Source organism: Muntiacus reevesi, chromosome 2 (genome assembly GCF_963930625.1).
Source record: "Muntiacus reevesi chromosome 2, mMunRee1.1, whole genome shotgun sequence".
NCBI classification, from domain to species: domain Eukaryota; kingdom Metazoa; phylum Chordata; class Mammalia; order Artiodactyla; family Cervidae; genus Muntiacus; species Muntiacus reevesi.
Genome location: NC_089250.1, coordinates 268,565,331 through 268,579,343, shown reverse-complemented (window position 1 = coordinate 268,579,343; position 14,013 = coordinate 268,565,331). Strand labels below are relative to the sequence as shown.

General features: G+C 54.2%; 1 protein-coding gene and 1 pseudogene across 1 annotated transcript; both read right to left on the bottom strand.

Annotated features, from left to right (window-relative positions):
• Positions 1-2,679: 2,679 nt before the first annotated feature.
• Positions 2,680-9,054, bottom strand: NR1H2 (nuclear receptor subfamily 1 group H member 2). Its single transcript, XM_065926576.1, has 10 exons — positions 8,925-9,054; positions 8,673-8,812; positions 8,023-8,084; positions 7,818-7,940; positions 7,211-7,501; positions 6,854-7,128; positions 6,494-6,673; positions 5,729-5,828; positions 3,219-3,427; positions 2,680-2,973 (listed from the first exon to the last, which is right to left on the bottom strand). Exons 3-10 carry the CDS (start codon positions 8,063-8,065, stop codon positions 2,827-2,829), a joined length of 1,368 nt encoding a protein of 455 aa, XP_065782648.1. The 5' UTR covers positions 8,066-8,084; positions 8,673-8,812; positions 8,925-9,054; the 3' UTR covers positions 2,680-2,826.
• Positions 9,055-10,571: 1,517 nt separating this feature from the next.
• LOC136159250 (aurora kinase C-like) lies at positions 10,572-13,456 on the bottom strand (annotated as a pseudogene).
• Between the last annotated feature and the right edge of the window lie 557 nt (positions 13,457-14,013).

Sequence of the window (14,013 nt, the reverse complement as noted above, 5' to 3'; positions counted from 1 at the left end):
GCCCCTCCCGCCCAAATAGGGGAGGGCACGCCCCCTTTGCCCCCCGCTCTTGGGCACAGGCCACGCCCCCTCCTTCCAACTTGGACGGTGGTCTAGTCCCCTTGCTGACGTATCCTCGCCAGGCCACGCCTCCTCCGACGCAAGTGGCTCAAAGCTACGCCCTCTTCCTTACTACAGGGTTGCGACCCAGTGTTCTCTGCGCACGCGCAGCGGCTCTGGGCACCGGCCCTCCCTTCGACCCCGCCCGCTCTACGGTGCTGGGCGCACATCATCCACCCCACCCGCTTCCTGGCCGAGGCCTTGTCGGGAGGACCGCCTGGGCAGTGTTCCTCCTTCAGCCCGCAACCTGACCTTTTCCCTCCCCGTAAAGGCTGGCCCATGCGCGCTCAGATCCTGGCCAGGTTGGTTCTCCTATCTCGCGGCCTCAGCTTCCCCATCTGTAAACTGGACTCAGCGCAGGCATATCTCTAGAGCGAGAGGCACTTTGCTTGGGATAGGACGATCGCGTGTAACTACTCTCACTTCCCCCGTTCCCTCTCCCCTCTCTACAAAAATATATTTTTCAGTACCCCACCCACCCCTCCAGACAACACCCTCTTCACCCTGGACTGGGATTGTCCATTCAGCTCACCTTGGTGTCCCCTCACGGCCTGGCGCTGAAGAAATTAGGAGAAGTCCACTGCCTTTCCTTTGAATTCATCTGGGACTCTTTTGAGGCCTTGCCTGACTCCCTACTCATTTCCCACATTGTCCCATGCTGCCCCCATTAAAGCCCCCATTCGCTTACCTTCTGTTAGTCCCTGCTCAGCCCCCTGTGACCAGCCCTGACTGGTGGTCAACTCCGAGGAAGGACTTTATCTTTTTATTTATTTGATTTGATTTGAGGCCGTGTGGCCTAGCTTGAAAATCTTAGTTCCTGACCAGATATTGAACTCAGTTCCTGGCAGTGAAAGCAGAGTCCCAACTACTAGACCACCAGGGAATTCCCTAATACAATTTTTAAAAGGTCCATTTACAAGTATTACAAAATATTGGCTATTATTGTCCATGTTGTACAACACATCCTTGAGCCTACCTTACGCCCATAGTTTTTACCTCCCATTCCTCCACCCGTTGTCCCTCCCCCCACTGGTAACCACTAGTTTGTTCAGTCTGTCAATCTGCTTTACTGTTATAGTCACTAGTTGTTGTATTTAGATTCCGTGTCTTATTTCACTTAGCATAATGCCCTCCATGCAGAAGGAAATGGCAACCCACTCCAGTGTTCCTGCCTGGAGAATCCCAGGGACGGAGGAGCCTGGTGGGCTGCCGGCTATGGGGTCGCACAGAGTCAGACACGACTGAAGTGACTTAGCAGCAACAGCAGTGCCCTCCGTCCATCCATGTTGCTGCAGATAGCAAAATTTCACTCTTTCATGACTGAATAGTATCCCATTCTGTGTGTATGTATGACACCTTCTTCCATTCATCTGTTGATGAACACTTAGGTTGCTTCCATATCTTGGCAATTATAAATAATATTGTTACAAACATTGAGGTGCATATATCCTTTCAAATTTAGTGTTTGGGGTTTTTTGGATATATATCTAGGAGTGGGATTGCTGGGTCCTGTGACAGAGTTCTAGTTTTAGCTTTTTTTTTTTGACCCCAATGAATGGCATATGGAATCTTAGTTCCCCAATCATGCACTGAACCCAGACCCTGAGTCCTAACCACGGGACTACCAGGGAATTCCCCTATTTTTAGTGTTTTGAGAAACCTCCATACTGTTTTCCACGGTGTCTGCAAAGAGAGAGACTTTATCGTGTTCACTGATGTTTCCAGTGCCTAAGAGTGTATTTGGCACATAGTAAATGCTCCATGGGACTTCCCTGGTGGCTCAGATGGTAAAGAATCCACCTGCAATGTGTGGAGAACCTGGGTTCTTCCTGGGTTAAGAAGATCCCCTGGAGGAAGGCATGGCAACCCACTCCAGTATGCTTGCCTGGAGAATGCCCTTGGACAGAGGAGCCTGGCGGGCTACAGTCCATGAGGTCACAGAGTCAAACATGACTCAGCAACTAACCACAGCACAGCACAAATGCTCCATACCTATCTGTTGAATGAATGACATCTGTGTCCTGAGAATGGCCAGCACAGTGCCTGGCCCACAAGTCAGCCTCAGCCAATACTTGCTGATTGAATGAAAGCCCCAAGCCCTCCTCCACTTAAACCCTCCCTAACCTTCAGGAGTGGGCTCCAACAACCAGATGACCCTGAGATTGTCAGGGCCTCTCCTGGGCCCCCAGAGCGCCTAGTTATATCACCCTGAACCCTCCCTAGTCCAGCACCAGGTCTAGGGGTTTGGTGTTCACGAAGACCCTGGCAGCCCATCCCCACCTCAGACTCATTCTGAATCAGAGCAAGTTTCTAGTCATACTTTATTTTCCTGTTTTTGTTTTTTTTTTTAGTTTTTATTAAATAAAAGGAGCAGAGGGGGGAGCCTATAGTCTCCGGGCTGTGGGAGAGCCACAGGCCCTCCTGCCTCCGTTCAAGGTGCACTGCATGGTAGGCTTGAGGTGTAAGCTGGGCGGGGAGGGCAGCTGGGAGCACTGGAGAGGTCAGAGGTCAGGACCTATGACCCCCCGCCAGCCCTCCCAGGAAGACTCAGTGGGCAGGCAGGGAGGCTCCTGGACCCCAACTGGGGCTCATCCTGAGGGCTGGCAGGGGGCCAAGGCCTGAGCTCCAAGCTGCAGGGCGGGAGCCCAGACCCGACTGGGTTCCTTCCCACCCCAGTGTCCAGTCATTGGGGGTGTGCAGGGCGGTGGGGCAGGGTGGCCAGGCCCCTCACTCATGGACGTCCCAGATCTCAGACAGCAAAGGCGGCAGCTTCTTGTCCTGGAGCCGCAGGGCAAAGACCTGCTCCGAGTGCACAGAGCTGAGTGTGCGCAGGCTCACAAGCTTCATCAGCATGCGGGGGAAGCGCAGCTGGTCCTGCGAGGGGACAGGAGCAGGTGGGCGCAGGGCGGCCCACCAAAAGGGCCCCCCTGCCCCTGGAGAGGCAGTGTGGGGCCCCTGGGTGTGGACTTGGCCTGACTCCTTGATGAGGGGACAGGGGCCTGGAGGACCAGCTTTTGAAAGGACACTGATCAGAACTCAGCTGCTGGGGGGCGCCAGGGACGTAGGAAGCTGACCCTACACGGGTCTAGATTTCCTCGGGAGGGTCTGGGCTCCGGTACCTGTGGCCTCTTGATGCGGGTGTAAGACAACAGCGCGTCCACGTAGGGCTGCTGCAGGGCCTCCACTCGGCTGGGCTCCTGGACATTGGGCCGGTCGGCTGAGAAGATGTTGATGGCGATGAGGAGGGCGTACTCGGCATCGTCCAGGCCCAGGCGTCTCATGGCCCGCGAGAACTCGAAGATGGGGTTGATGAATTCCACCTGCAGGCCTGCAGAGGCAGGAGACCGGTTCTGATGACCACTCTGACCCTAAAACTGGCCCCCATGCCTGGCCACTGGGACTGCCCACTGTCAGCAGAGCAGGGGAAACGGCAGCAGGTAGACAGCCAGTCACCCTGTAACCCCACTGCCCACCAAGGGCTTGGCACATCATAGGTGTGCCATACATCTTGCCTGAATGGAGGAATGAGTAATGAGTGCAAACATTTATTCAAAAGCTTCTACCACCCCGTCAACCCTTCGCTTCCTTCCTGGTACCTCTCCTCTGGAGAAGGAAAGATGTTTAATCCCAGGTCACCTCACATCACCCCGAGGTGGCGTCCCCTGCTCTCGCAGTGAAGCAGAACTCATTTCCAGCTGTGACTCATTCATTCATCAAACCTGATTGAGCACCCACTGCATATCAGGTCCTGGGCAGAGACTTGTAAGAAAAAGCCCCCTGCTCTGGTGGAACTTGCATTTGGGGCTTGAAGGGACAGATAACAGACAAGCCTATAAGTAAGCCATCCACCCTGTGAGATGATTCTAATGGATCAAGGTAATGCAGGGGAGGGTAATAGGGGCCAATGAAAATCACGTCCACATCTTAGACATGAGGGTCACCACAAGGTGACAGTGTTGGAAGGCCTCCCTAGCTGCAGGTTGTCTGGCTCCAAACAGGGGAGGGAGGGAGTTAACAGGATGTGCAAGTGTTCCCTGGAGGGTGCCACCAGTCTGTTTGGCCTGGAACTAGGCTACCTAGGCCCTGGGACTTTGAGCATTAAAGCTCAGAAGGAGACGTGCCTGGTGGCAGAGTGGGTAGGAATCCGCATGCCAATGCAGGGGACACAGGTTAGATCCCGGGTCCAGGAAGATACCACCAGCTGCAGGGCAACTAAACCCATGCGCCGCAACTACCGAGGCCACCTGCCTAGAGCCCGTCACACACAGGAGAAGCCCGCGCACGGCAACTAGAGAGAAGAGCCCACTTGCCGCAACTAGAGGAAGCTCCCGCAAAGCAACGAAGACCCAGTGCAGCTAAAAACAAATTAATTAAAAAAAAAGAAAGCTTGGAAGGTCCCAGGCAAACTAGGACAAGATGGTCATCCTAGTTCTGGAAAGAGGGACCAGCAAACACAGAAGCTGTGGGGCGACAGCACATTTGGTGGGTTCAAATAACAGGGAGGCCACTGTGGCTGGAGGAGGGTGAATGAGGGGAGGGTGGGAGATGAGGGCAGGGGAGAATGAGGCCACGCCCTGCAGGGCCTGTGGGTCAGGTGAGGACTCTGGCTTTTCTCCCAGTGTGACGGGAGCCACGGATGGTGCTGAGCACAGGAGGAACGTGAGCTAAAGTGGTTGTTAACTGGATCCTTCCGATGACTGTGTGAACAAACACACCAGGCTGGGGTGGAGGTAGAAGCCCAGCAAGGGGCCCTGCAATGTTCCCGGAAGGGCAAACTGTGGCCTGGACTGTGGCAATGGCAGAGGATGGGGCAGTAGGGGAAACCAACCCCCACTCCAGCCCCATCTCACTGTGCTGCAGCTGCCCAAACCGCCCTGTGGTTCCTTAAAACCACCCGCCCTTCCCCACCCCAGGACTTTGCACATGCTGAGACCCTGCCAGCAACTCTCCCAACCCCCAGTGATCCCCTGCCAAGATTATACTCAAAGGGTTACTGGGACAGCCCTGGGTATTGGGAGAGCCAGGAATTAAGAGGAAGGAAAGATGGGGTGAGGAGCAGATGTCCAGGAGTACAGAGAAGTGCCCCACAGAGAGATGACGGGAGAGAGCAGGACTCACTGAGCATGCCCAGAGGCAGAGAGAGTGAGGCCCTGCACTTGTGTTTCCTGGTAGCTAACACTACTCCCCACCTCCCTTGTCCTCTGGTCCCACTGAGCCACACTATCTCCAGAAGCCCATCGCCTCGGTTACATCCCCAGGGAAGTGCTCTTGGAGGGCAGGGACCATGCTGCCCTGTACAGTTGGGGAGGTTGTGCATTTCCCAGTGGACTGAGATCCAGCCTCTCTCACATGAGACCAGGGCTGGGGAGGAAATAGTGTCTTTCCTTAATTCCTACCAAGATGCCCTATATGACAGCACATACCCCTCTGTCGCATCCTGCTCTATGTGCCCCATGTGCAGAGTCAGGGCTCAATAACCTCACTGTGCTCTTAGCTCTCACTATGAGGTGGGTGCGCTCAGCCCTCACCCTATCTGGGATGTGAACAGATGGAAGCTCAGACAGGGACGAGAGGCCCTGGGTCTCCTGGCCAGCAGGGACCCCACTGCCCAGCCTGCACTTGACCATACCCGCGCGGTGGAAGTCATCCTTGCTGTAGGTGAAATCCTTTAGGAAGGTGATGCACTCAGTCTCGTGGTTGTAGCGTCTGGCCGTCTCCAGTAGCATGATCTGAGGGTGGCGGAGGGGAGGGGGATGGGAAGGGGCTGGGCAGGGGCTGGAGGAGCCCTGTGACCCTTCAGCCACTGTCCTTCCTCTACTGGCCTGAATGGGCGAGCCCAATCTTGCTGGGATCATCCCTTGCCCACCCCACCATTCTCTCAGCCACAGGGCCTACAGCCAGCATGCTGGACACTCCAAGCTCTCTCCCTTCCCCAGGTTCGGCACCCCCAGCCTTCTCCAATCAGGACACTCTCCCTAAGTGCTTATTAGACACAGGGAAGAGCTTTCAGTCTGTTCTGTTCACCACCACGCCCCCAGCACTTGGAATAGGGCCTGACATACACTAGACACTCAGCACTTACTCACTACCATGGTTTTGGTTCAAACATCAACTGCCTGAACAAGCCTTGTCAGCATGTTCCCTGAAGTGTGGCCCTCCAGCCCAACCCTCAATTATTCTCCATCTCAGGCCATTTCCTTTCCTCGCCATCACAGGAGGCTCTGATGACTTGTTTAGCATTTGACGTTCTCCTGGAGAATACCACCCGCACCAGGGCAAGGCCTAGAGTCTGATTTGTCCCTATGCTCCAGGTATCTCTCCTGGGGTTTATCTCAGGACTTCCTCAAGGGCAGGATGGAATGGACTCCCCGAGACTGGGCAGGCTAGCCGTTACCTCAATGGTAGAGGCCTTCAGAAGGGCGATCTGGTCTTCGCGACCCAGCTGCAGGAAGCCAGGCACCTGTTTAGCGAAGTCCACGATCTCCTGCACGGAGATGATGGCCAGCTCCGTGAAGTGGGCGAAACGCTGCTGGCGAGCATCACGGGACTGCGGGTCTGCACCCAAGGGCCAGGGCTGGGGGCACAGGGTGGGGGGGCAGGTTACCATCAGCATGTCTCCCGTGAGCCCAAGACTACCCCATCTCAAAGCACCTGTTCTCTGGAGCCTCATTCTCTCCCTGTGCCCTGGACTGTGGCCCTGTCAACTTGACCACGCTGGGCGCATGGTCCCTCGAGGCTGTGGAAGGGGCCGTACCGTGACTTTGGGTTGGTCGGAGAAGGAGCGTTTATTGCACTGCAGCTGGGCCGCCACCAACTGCTGGATCATTAGTTCCTGAGCGGCTGTTAACTGGATACCTTCACCTTCTCCGGAGCCCTGGCCACCCCCGTCGGACCCTCCAGGGGAGGCCCCAGGCCCAGAGGCTGGGCTGCTGCTGCTGACTCCTAGCCCCGTGGGTGATGACTGTTGCTGCTGCTGCTGCTGCTGCTTCCGAATCTTCTTCTTCCGGATCTGTTCTTTAGAGAGGACGCCTGGTGGGGAGACACAGGCCTCAGCAGAGGTTCCAGGGCTGGACAGGGGCTGGCCTGGCCCTGCTCCCTCCCCAGCACTCACATTGCTCCCGCATCCCTGCCTCCTTGCATTTCCGCAGCCGGCATTGCTGGCACTTGCGCCGCATGAAGGCGTCCATCTGGCAGGTGCCACCGCCCCGGCAGGCGTAGCGCCCGGCCCCGCCTCGGATCACACTTCGGCGGAAAAAGCCCTTGCAGCCTTCACAGCTGAGCACGTTGTAGTGGAAGCCGGAGGCTGTGTCTCCGCACACTTGGCACAGCTCGTCGCCTAGCATCTTTGGAGCTGGGCCCTTCTTTCGCTTGCGCTCCGGCTCCTCTGCTGTGTCGAGGATGACTGGCGTGGGTGGACAGAAGCCATGAGACAGAGCCACGGGATAAACAGCAGCCAGAGGGACAGGTCCATGAGAGATCATAGGCAACGAATCAGAGTGTGGAGGGGGGACCACGGAGACGGTGATTCAGAGGGAAAGATGTGTATATCAGTGAATCCCAAAGAATGGGTCATAATAAGAAGTACCAAGAACTAACAGAAGAAAAAAAAATCAGCAAGATGCTGGGGCTGGCCATCCCCATTTCTGATCTTTCTCTCCTAGATTCCTCTCTGAGCTTCCATACCAACTCCCAACCCATGTCCCTGGACCCTGTCTCACCCACGACGGAGGCTGAGTCGGCCCCATCAGTGCTTGGGGCATCAGGATCCGCCCCTCCAGGGCATGGTTCAGGACCATCCTCCTTTCCCCCAGGTGAAGAAGAGGGGGTGCTGGGGCCATTTCCTGGGAGAGGGAGACACAGTGAGTTTCGGCTGACAATAATCTGATGGGAGAATAGCTGTGTTGGAGAAGGGGGGTCACTCACCAGGCAAGGGGGTGTCCACGGAATTCGTGGTAGGGGTGGACATGGTGGGGTCACGGAGCAGCCTGCAGGATACAAGGGGGCGGAGAGCCTTGTGGGGCCAGGGAAGGTCAGAGTAGGCCAGCCACAGGTCTTGATGAGGGTACCTCTCTTTTCTCCATCTCTCACACTCTTCCCCTACTTCGTACAGACCCCACCCCCAGTCTCTGCCAGCCTACAGACCCTCTATTCCAGTTCTAATAGGGCCCGCCCCCATTCTGCTCCAGGACAGCCTTCAACTGGGTCTCAAGCCCCGCCCTCCCCTACTGTCAGCTCCCCTCTTTTAGGCTCCCTCCATCCACTCCAGACCTGGCCCACCGGATTTTTCCAGACACTATCCCTTCGGCTTCGAGGGCTCCGCCCTCACTTCCTCTTTCCCCTCCAGCTTCATCCCACCTCCGCCGATGAAGCACCCCCATCTCTCCTTCGGACCCCTGCTCAGTCCATAATGCTCCGCCCACATTATTTCCTTCTAGGCCCCGCCCCACCTGCGCCCATCACGGCCCCCCGCCTCCTCCCATCGTGCTCCGCCCACATCGTTTCCTTCTAGGCCCCGCCCCATCTGCACCCATCACTGCCCCCCGACCTCCTCCCATCATGCTCCGCCCTCACACCTCTCTCCAGGTCCCGCCCCTCTCCGAACAGCAGTGGGGGGCGGGGCTCATGGCTGCGCGCGGGGGTCTCGTGGGCGGCCTCTCTTACGGTGGGGTCCCCTACTCCCGTTGCCTTGGAAACAGCCGGGGGGCGGCGCGAACTAGGAGGGGAGAGGGTGCAAGGAGAGAAGGGGGCTGAGCCAAGCAGCGCAGGGAACGCCGGGAAGCCCCAGGCCCAGGGCTCCTCCCGCGCCGCCCCACACTTGAGTGCACCTGCTTCTGTTCCCTTGCTCTGCCTTCTCTTCCTTCTTCTCCGTAGCCCCTGGCACGCCGCCGCGACTCAGGTCCCCTCAAAAGTAACTTCGCCACTTCTTCCGGCAACCCCACTGTGCGTCACTTCCGGGAGTGGGCGGGTAGTCGCGATGACGAAATTCCGGTTCGTCCCGGATAGCCTAATGGGCTGCCCAGCGTGGAAGTCCTGGGCCCACTGGAGGTTTGCGTTTCCGGGTAACTAGGATGTGGGTCGGCAGAAGAGTTCCTGACCCATTCAATGAAATGTGCAGTAGGGCGGCGTGAAGGTCAAAGTCGTTCAGTCGTGTCCCCACTCTTTGGGCCCCATGGACTGCAGCCCACCAGGCTCCTCTGTCCATGGAATTCTCCAGGTCAGAATACTAGAGTAGATATCCGTTTTCTTCTCCAGGGGACCTTCCCAACCCAGAGATTGAACCCAGGTCTGGCGCGTCTCAGGCGGGTTCTTTACCAGGGCGGCATGGTGAGTCCCAGATCTTCCCGCCCCTCCCTGTGTAGCCTTAAACTCGGCCTAGTATGTCTCTTGCTCGAGGACCAAAGGTTTACTCGGCATCACCTCCCCAGCTGCGGCTCCTTTTGGCACACGGCTGATTACAAGAATGTTCGTCCTTTTTAAGTTGTGGTAAGTTTTCTGATTTTGGAGGAGCGCTGCTTACTGGTTTCAAATAAGTGAAATTACCAACCTAGACCTAGTAAAAGCATATTTTAAAAATAATTTGGTGGGACTTCTCCGGTGTTCCAGTGGCTAGGATTCCAGGCTCCTAATTCAGGGGGCCTGGGTTTGATCACTTCTAGGGGAACCTGATCCCACACGTCACTAAGGCACAGGGCAGCCAAATAAATATATTAAAAATAAATCCAACTTTGCAATGCAGGGAATGAGGGTCCCATCTCTGCTTAGGGAACTAGGATCCCAGTGGGGGGGGGTGGGGGCGGTTAGAGCAACTAAGCCCACGCGTTCCAGAGCCTTCCTGCCACCAGAGTGCACGGCCAGACCAAAAGATCCAGCATGATGTTGTGAAGATCTCAACTGAGACCCAACTTAGTCAAATAAATACTTTTTTTTTTTTTAAGAAAGAGACCTGGTACAAGATGATTCAGCTTTGGGTTTCCCTGGTGGCACAGTGGATAAGAATCTGCCTGCTAGTGCAAGGCACACCGGTTCTATCCCTGGTCTGGGAAGATTCTATGCAGAGGAGCAACTAAGCTCATGGGCCCCAAATATTGAAGCCAGCACACCACATCAAGTGTAGCCCCTGCTCATGGAAACTAGAGAAAGCCCATCCTAAACAGCAATGACCCAGCACAGCCAAAAATAAATGATTTGGCCTTTATTAATGGTAAAAGTCACTCAGTCCTGTCCAACTCTTTGCAATCCCATGGACTATACAGTCCATGGAATTCTCCAGGTCAGAATACTGGAGTGAGTAGCCTTTCCCTTCTCCAGGAAATCTTCCCAACCCAGGGATCGAACCCGGGTCTCCCACGTTGCAGGCAGATTCTTTACCAGCTGAGCCACAAGAGAAGCCCTTATTAACTAGCATGATGCATCTTACAAGCAAAGAAACAAAAGACAGATGAGATACCACAGCCAGGGTGTTCCATAAGCAATCACAAAAAAATAGGGGTGGACAAGGCTAAGGAAGCCATTTGAGCAGCTGGGGGCAGCACCCTCTGAGAGTGAGCCCGGACCCATGGGTGCTTCAAGACCTGGGCCAAGGGCAGCCACTTCGAGGGCTGGTATCTGAGAACCTGGAGATCAGGTCCCGAGCCCCCAAAGGTACTGATGCAGGAAATCTTACACCTACCTGATGAGGCCAGAGGAGAAAGAGAAGTATGGTTAGTTTACTTGGTCCATTCGAGGCACTGGCTGGGATCATGGTAGACCACCCTTGTGTGTGCCCCAGGCTCCCAGCCACCCCTTACCCCCAGCCCCCGCATGAATGCCCAGAGTGTGGCCATCCCACCTTGAGGATGCCTCTATAGGTCTCACTATGGGAGGCGCTCTCAAAGGGCAGATTTCCCACCAGCAGCTCATAGCAGAGCACCCCTAGGCACCATAGATCTATCTTCTCGTTGTATGTTCTCCCCTCAATCATTTCTGGGTCAAGTAGTCCAGCGTCCCACACATCTTCTTTCTCCTAGAGAAAGGAACATTAAGCGGAGGCTCAGTAGAAGGGACATTCTCCTTCCCCAGCATCTAATCCTGGGCAATCCCCTCTCAAGCACAGGAACTTGGAAAGACCAAGTTTTCATATGAATTAAGGTTCAGAGAAGGCAAGTCCTGGAACCAGCAATTCCATATTCTGATATTCTTCCTACATTATTTAGCTTTTGATCTAGGAAGTTTTGGAACAAACTGATGGTCCACCAAGAGGGACCAAGTAAATTAATTATGGTTTATTGATAGAGTAAAATTCCTGGAATTATGGCACAATCATTCTTAATGTACTTACACGGAAACTTATTGGTATAATTTTACGTAAACATTAAAAATTAGATGATATAGTTGAACCACATTCTTTCAGTCTACAAATACTTATTAAAATATGCATTTCAAAAGGCAGCATTGAAATACAAATCCAGGTTTGTAGCTGGGTCTTACATGTGAAATGAATTAAGTTGGATCATTCTTAACTGGCACCCAGGGTGCCACCGCCTGTCCTACCTTAGAGAGGGTGTGTGCACAGACCAGCCAAAGTCTGCCATCTTCCCTCACCCATGAGCCCCAGCAGCAGGTTCTCTGGCTTAACATCCCTGTGAATCACCTTCTTTTCATGGCAGTAGGTCAGAGCATCTGCCAACTCCTCCATTACCTGTGTGAACAGAGAAAAAGCAGTCTGGAAATGAAGCCGGCCATGAGGTGATGATGGCTGTCATTCCCACCTGGAGCCCAAAATCCAAAAATCCCTGGCTTTCTAAGTCAGTTTCATTCATTTATTCAGTGAACTCCCTCACAGCCTTTCATGTTTCTTTCCATAAGGTAATGCAGTTAGATTCTGTTGCTTAAAACCAAAGAATGCAAACTTATACACACTACTTATTAATGTCCCGGGGATAATTATTCAGTTCAGTTCAGACGCTGAGTCATGTCCGACTCTGCGACCCCATGGACTGCAGCATGGCTGGCCTCCCTGTCCATCGCCAACTCCCAGAGTTTATTCAAATTGAGTCAGTGATGCCATAGGGTATCCAAATGTAAAATTGATAGAAAAAAGCAATTCAGGATTTCCCTGGTGGTCCAGTGGTAAAGAATCCACCTGCCAATGCAGGGGACACAGGTTCAAGTCCTCATCTGGGAAGATTCCACATGCCACAGAGCAACTAAGCCAGTGCGCTGCAACTGCTGAGCCTACGCACCCTGGAGCCCATGCTTCACAACAAGAGAAGCCACTGCAATGAGAAGCCAGTGCAAGTAGAGAAAGTCCCACATGTCTACAAAAACCCTGCACAGCCATAAATCAATTCATTAATTCATACAAGTTTTTTTTTTTTTAAAGAAGCAATCTGAACCCTCATGAAAGCCATAAGCAGTGACCCTCATGAACCCTAGCCCTCAGCCTCCTCTGCCTCACCGTGGCGGTACACTGTTCATCAAACGTGTGGCTCTTTTGTAGCTCCTTGTAGAGCTCACCCCTTGGAGCATATTCTAGAATCAAGTACACCCGGCGTGCATCATGGAAGTAGTTGTACAGGCGAAGGATATTGTGGTGTCTGGGGGACAAAAGGAGGAAGGGTCAAGACTCCTCCCTGAGGGCCAATTCACGATGCTATTACAAATGACTGGTCACACAAAGGGGCAAATTGTGCTGGGACCAGGAGAGTAACAGCTCCATCTGGAAGTCTGTGGGGGAAAAAACGCACGGGAATCTCATTCATACAGAGACTGTCCTTACTGGAGTTGCGCCTGGATTTCAATTTCCCTGTGCAGCTGGTGCTCCATCCTTCCTTGTCTATCTGGGACTTGAAGAGGACTTTCAGGGCCACAATGAAATGGCTTTTCTTGAGGCGAGCTAGGTACACATTCCCAAATTTTCCCTTGCCGAGAGGACGCCCGATTTCAAAATCATCAATTGTGAAACGCCGCCTGAGAGGAGAGAAAGAAAAGAGCCTCAATTTAGGAGGTGGGTAGAGAGTCGGGGATCCTTCATGCTCGCCTATGTTCTTTCGCTTTTGCCTCCCCGGACCCCTTTTCCTTCTCAAAGGGCCCAGCCAGGGTGTTTGGTCAACAACTGTCAGTCCCGTGAGGCAACACTTGACAGTGCAGCTTGCTCTTCATTTCTGGGTCCCACCTCTCTTCCTCAGGGGTGCTGGGCCCTGTTTGACCAGTTGCAGCTACTAAAAAAAAAAAAAGAAAAAAGAGGTCCACACTTTCTTTTGTGCACGCCCATCCTCAACAGCTGACACCAGACCTTTCCTCTAAAACCTCTGTGTCTGGTCCTTTCACCTGCGGGCTGACCCCTGCTCGACTTGCTAACAGCTTTTCGGTGGCTCATGACAAGAGATGGTGGTGAGAAGGGCTCCTTCCTCAGCCTTGTGGAGCTGGGTATCCAGGCAGAACACTCAGGATGAGCTTCTTCCAATCCCGACTGAAGTTCCAGTGGCCCAGCGGACACCACCTGGAGATTCCATTGCGGAGCACCAGCACACTCTTTATATTAAGTGCTCCAGCCCCATTGGTTGAATAGGTTGGCTTCCATTGGTTGAAGTATCTGAGGCTTAGGCAGTGTACCCAATGGAAGGGGTAGGAATAAAAGCTTCCGCCCCGCCCCCGTGATTTGGGGGCAGGACTGAGGGCGCTGGACCAATGAGAGGGCAGGGCGCGGAGACTGGAAGGCGGGCCCGAGGCACAAAGACAGGAGTGGAGAAAGTAGGAGAAAGCGAGGACCGGCTTGGAGAGGCTGTGATGTGAACACGTTGGTCGCTCAGTCGTGTCCGACTCTTTGCTACCCCATGGACTGTAGCCCGCCAGGCTTCTCTGTCCCTGGGGATTCTCCAGGCAAGAATACTAAAGTGAATACTGGAGTGGATCTCCGTTCCCTTCTCCAGAGGA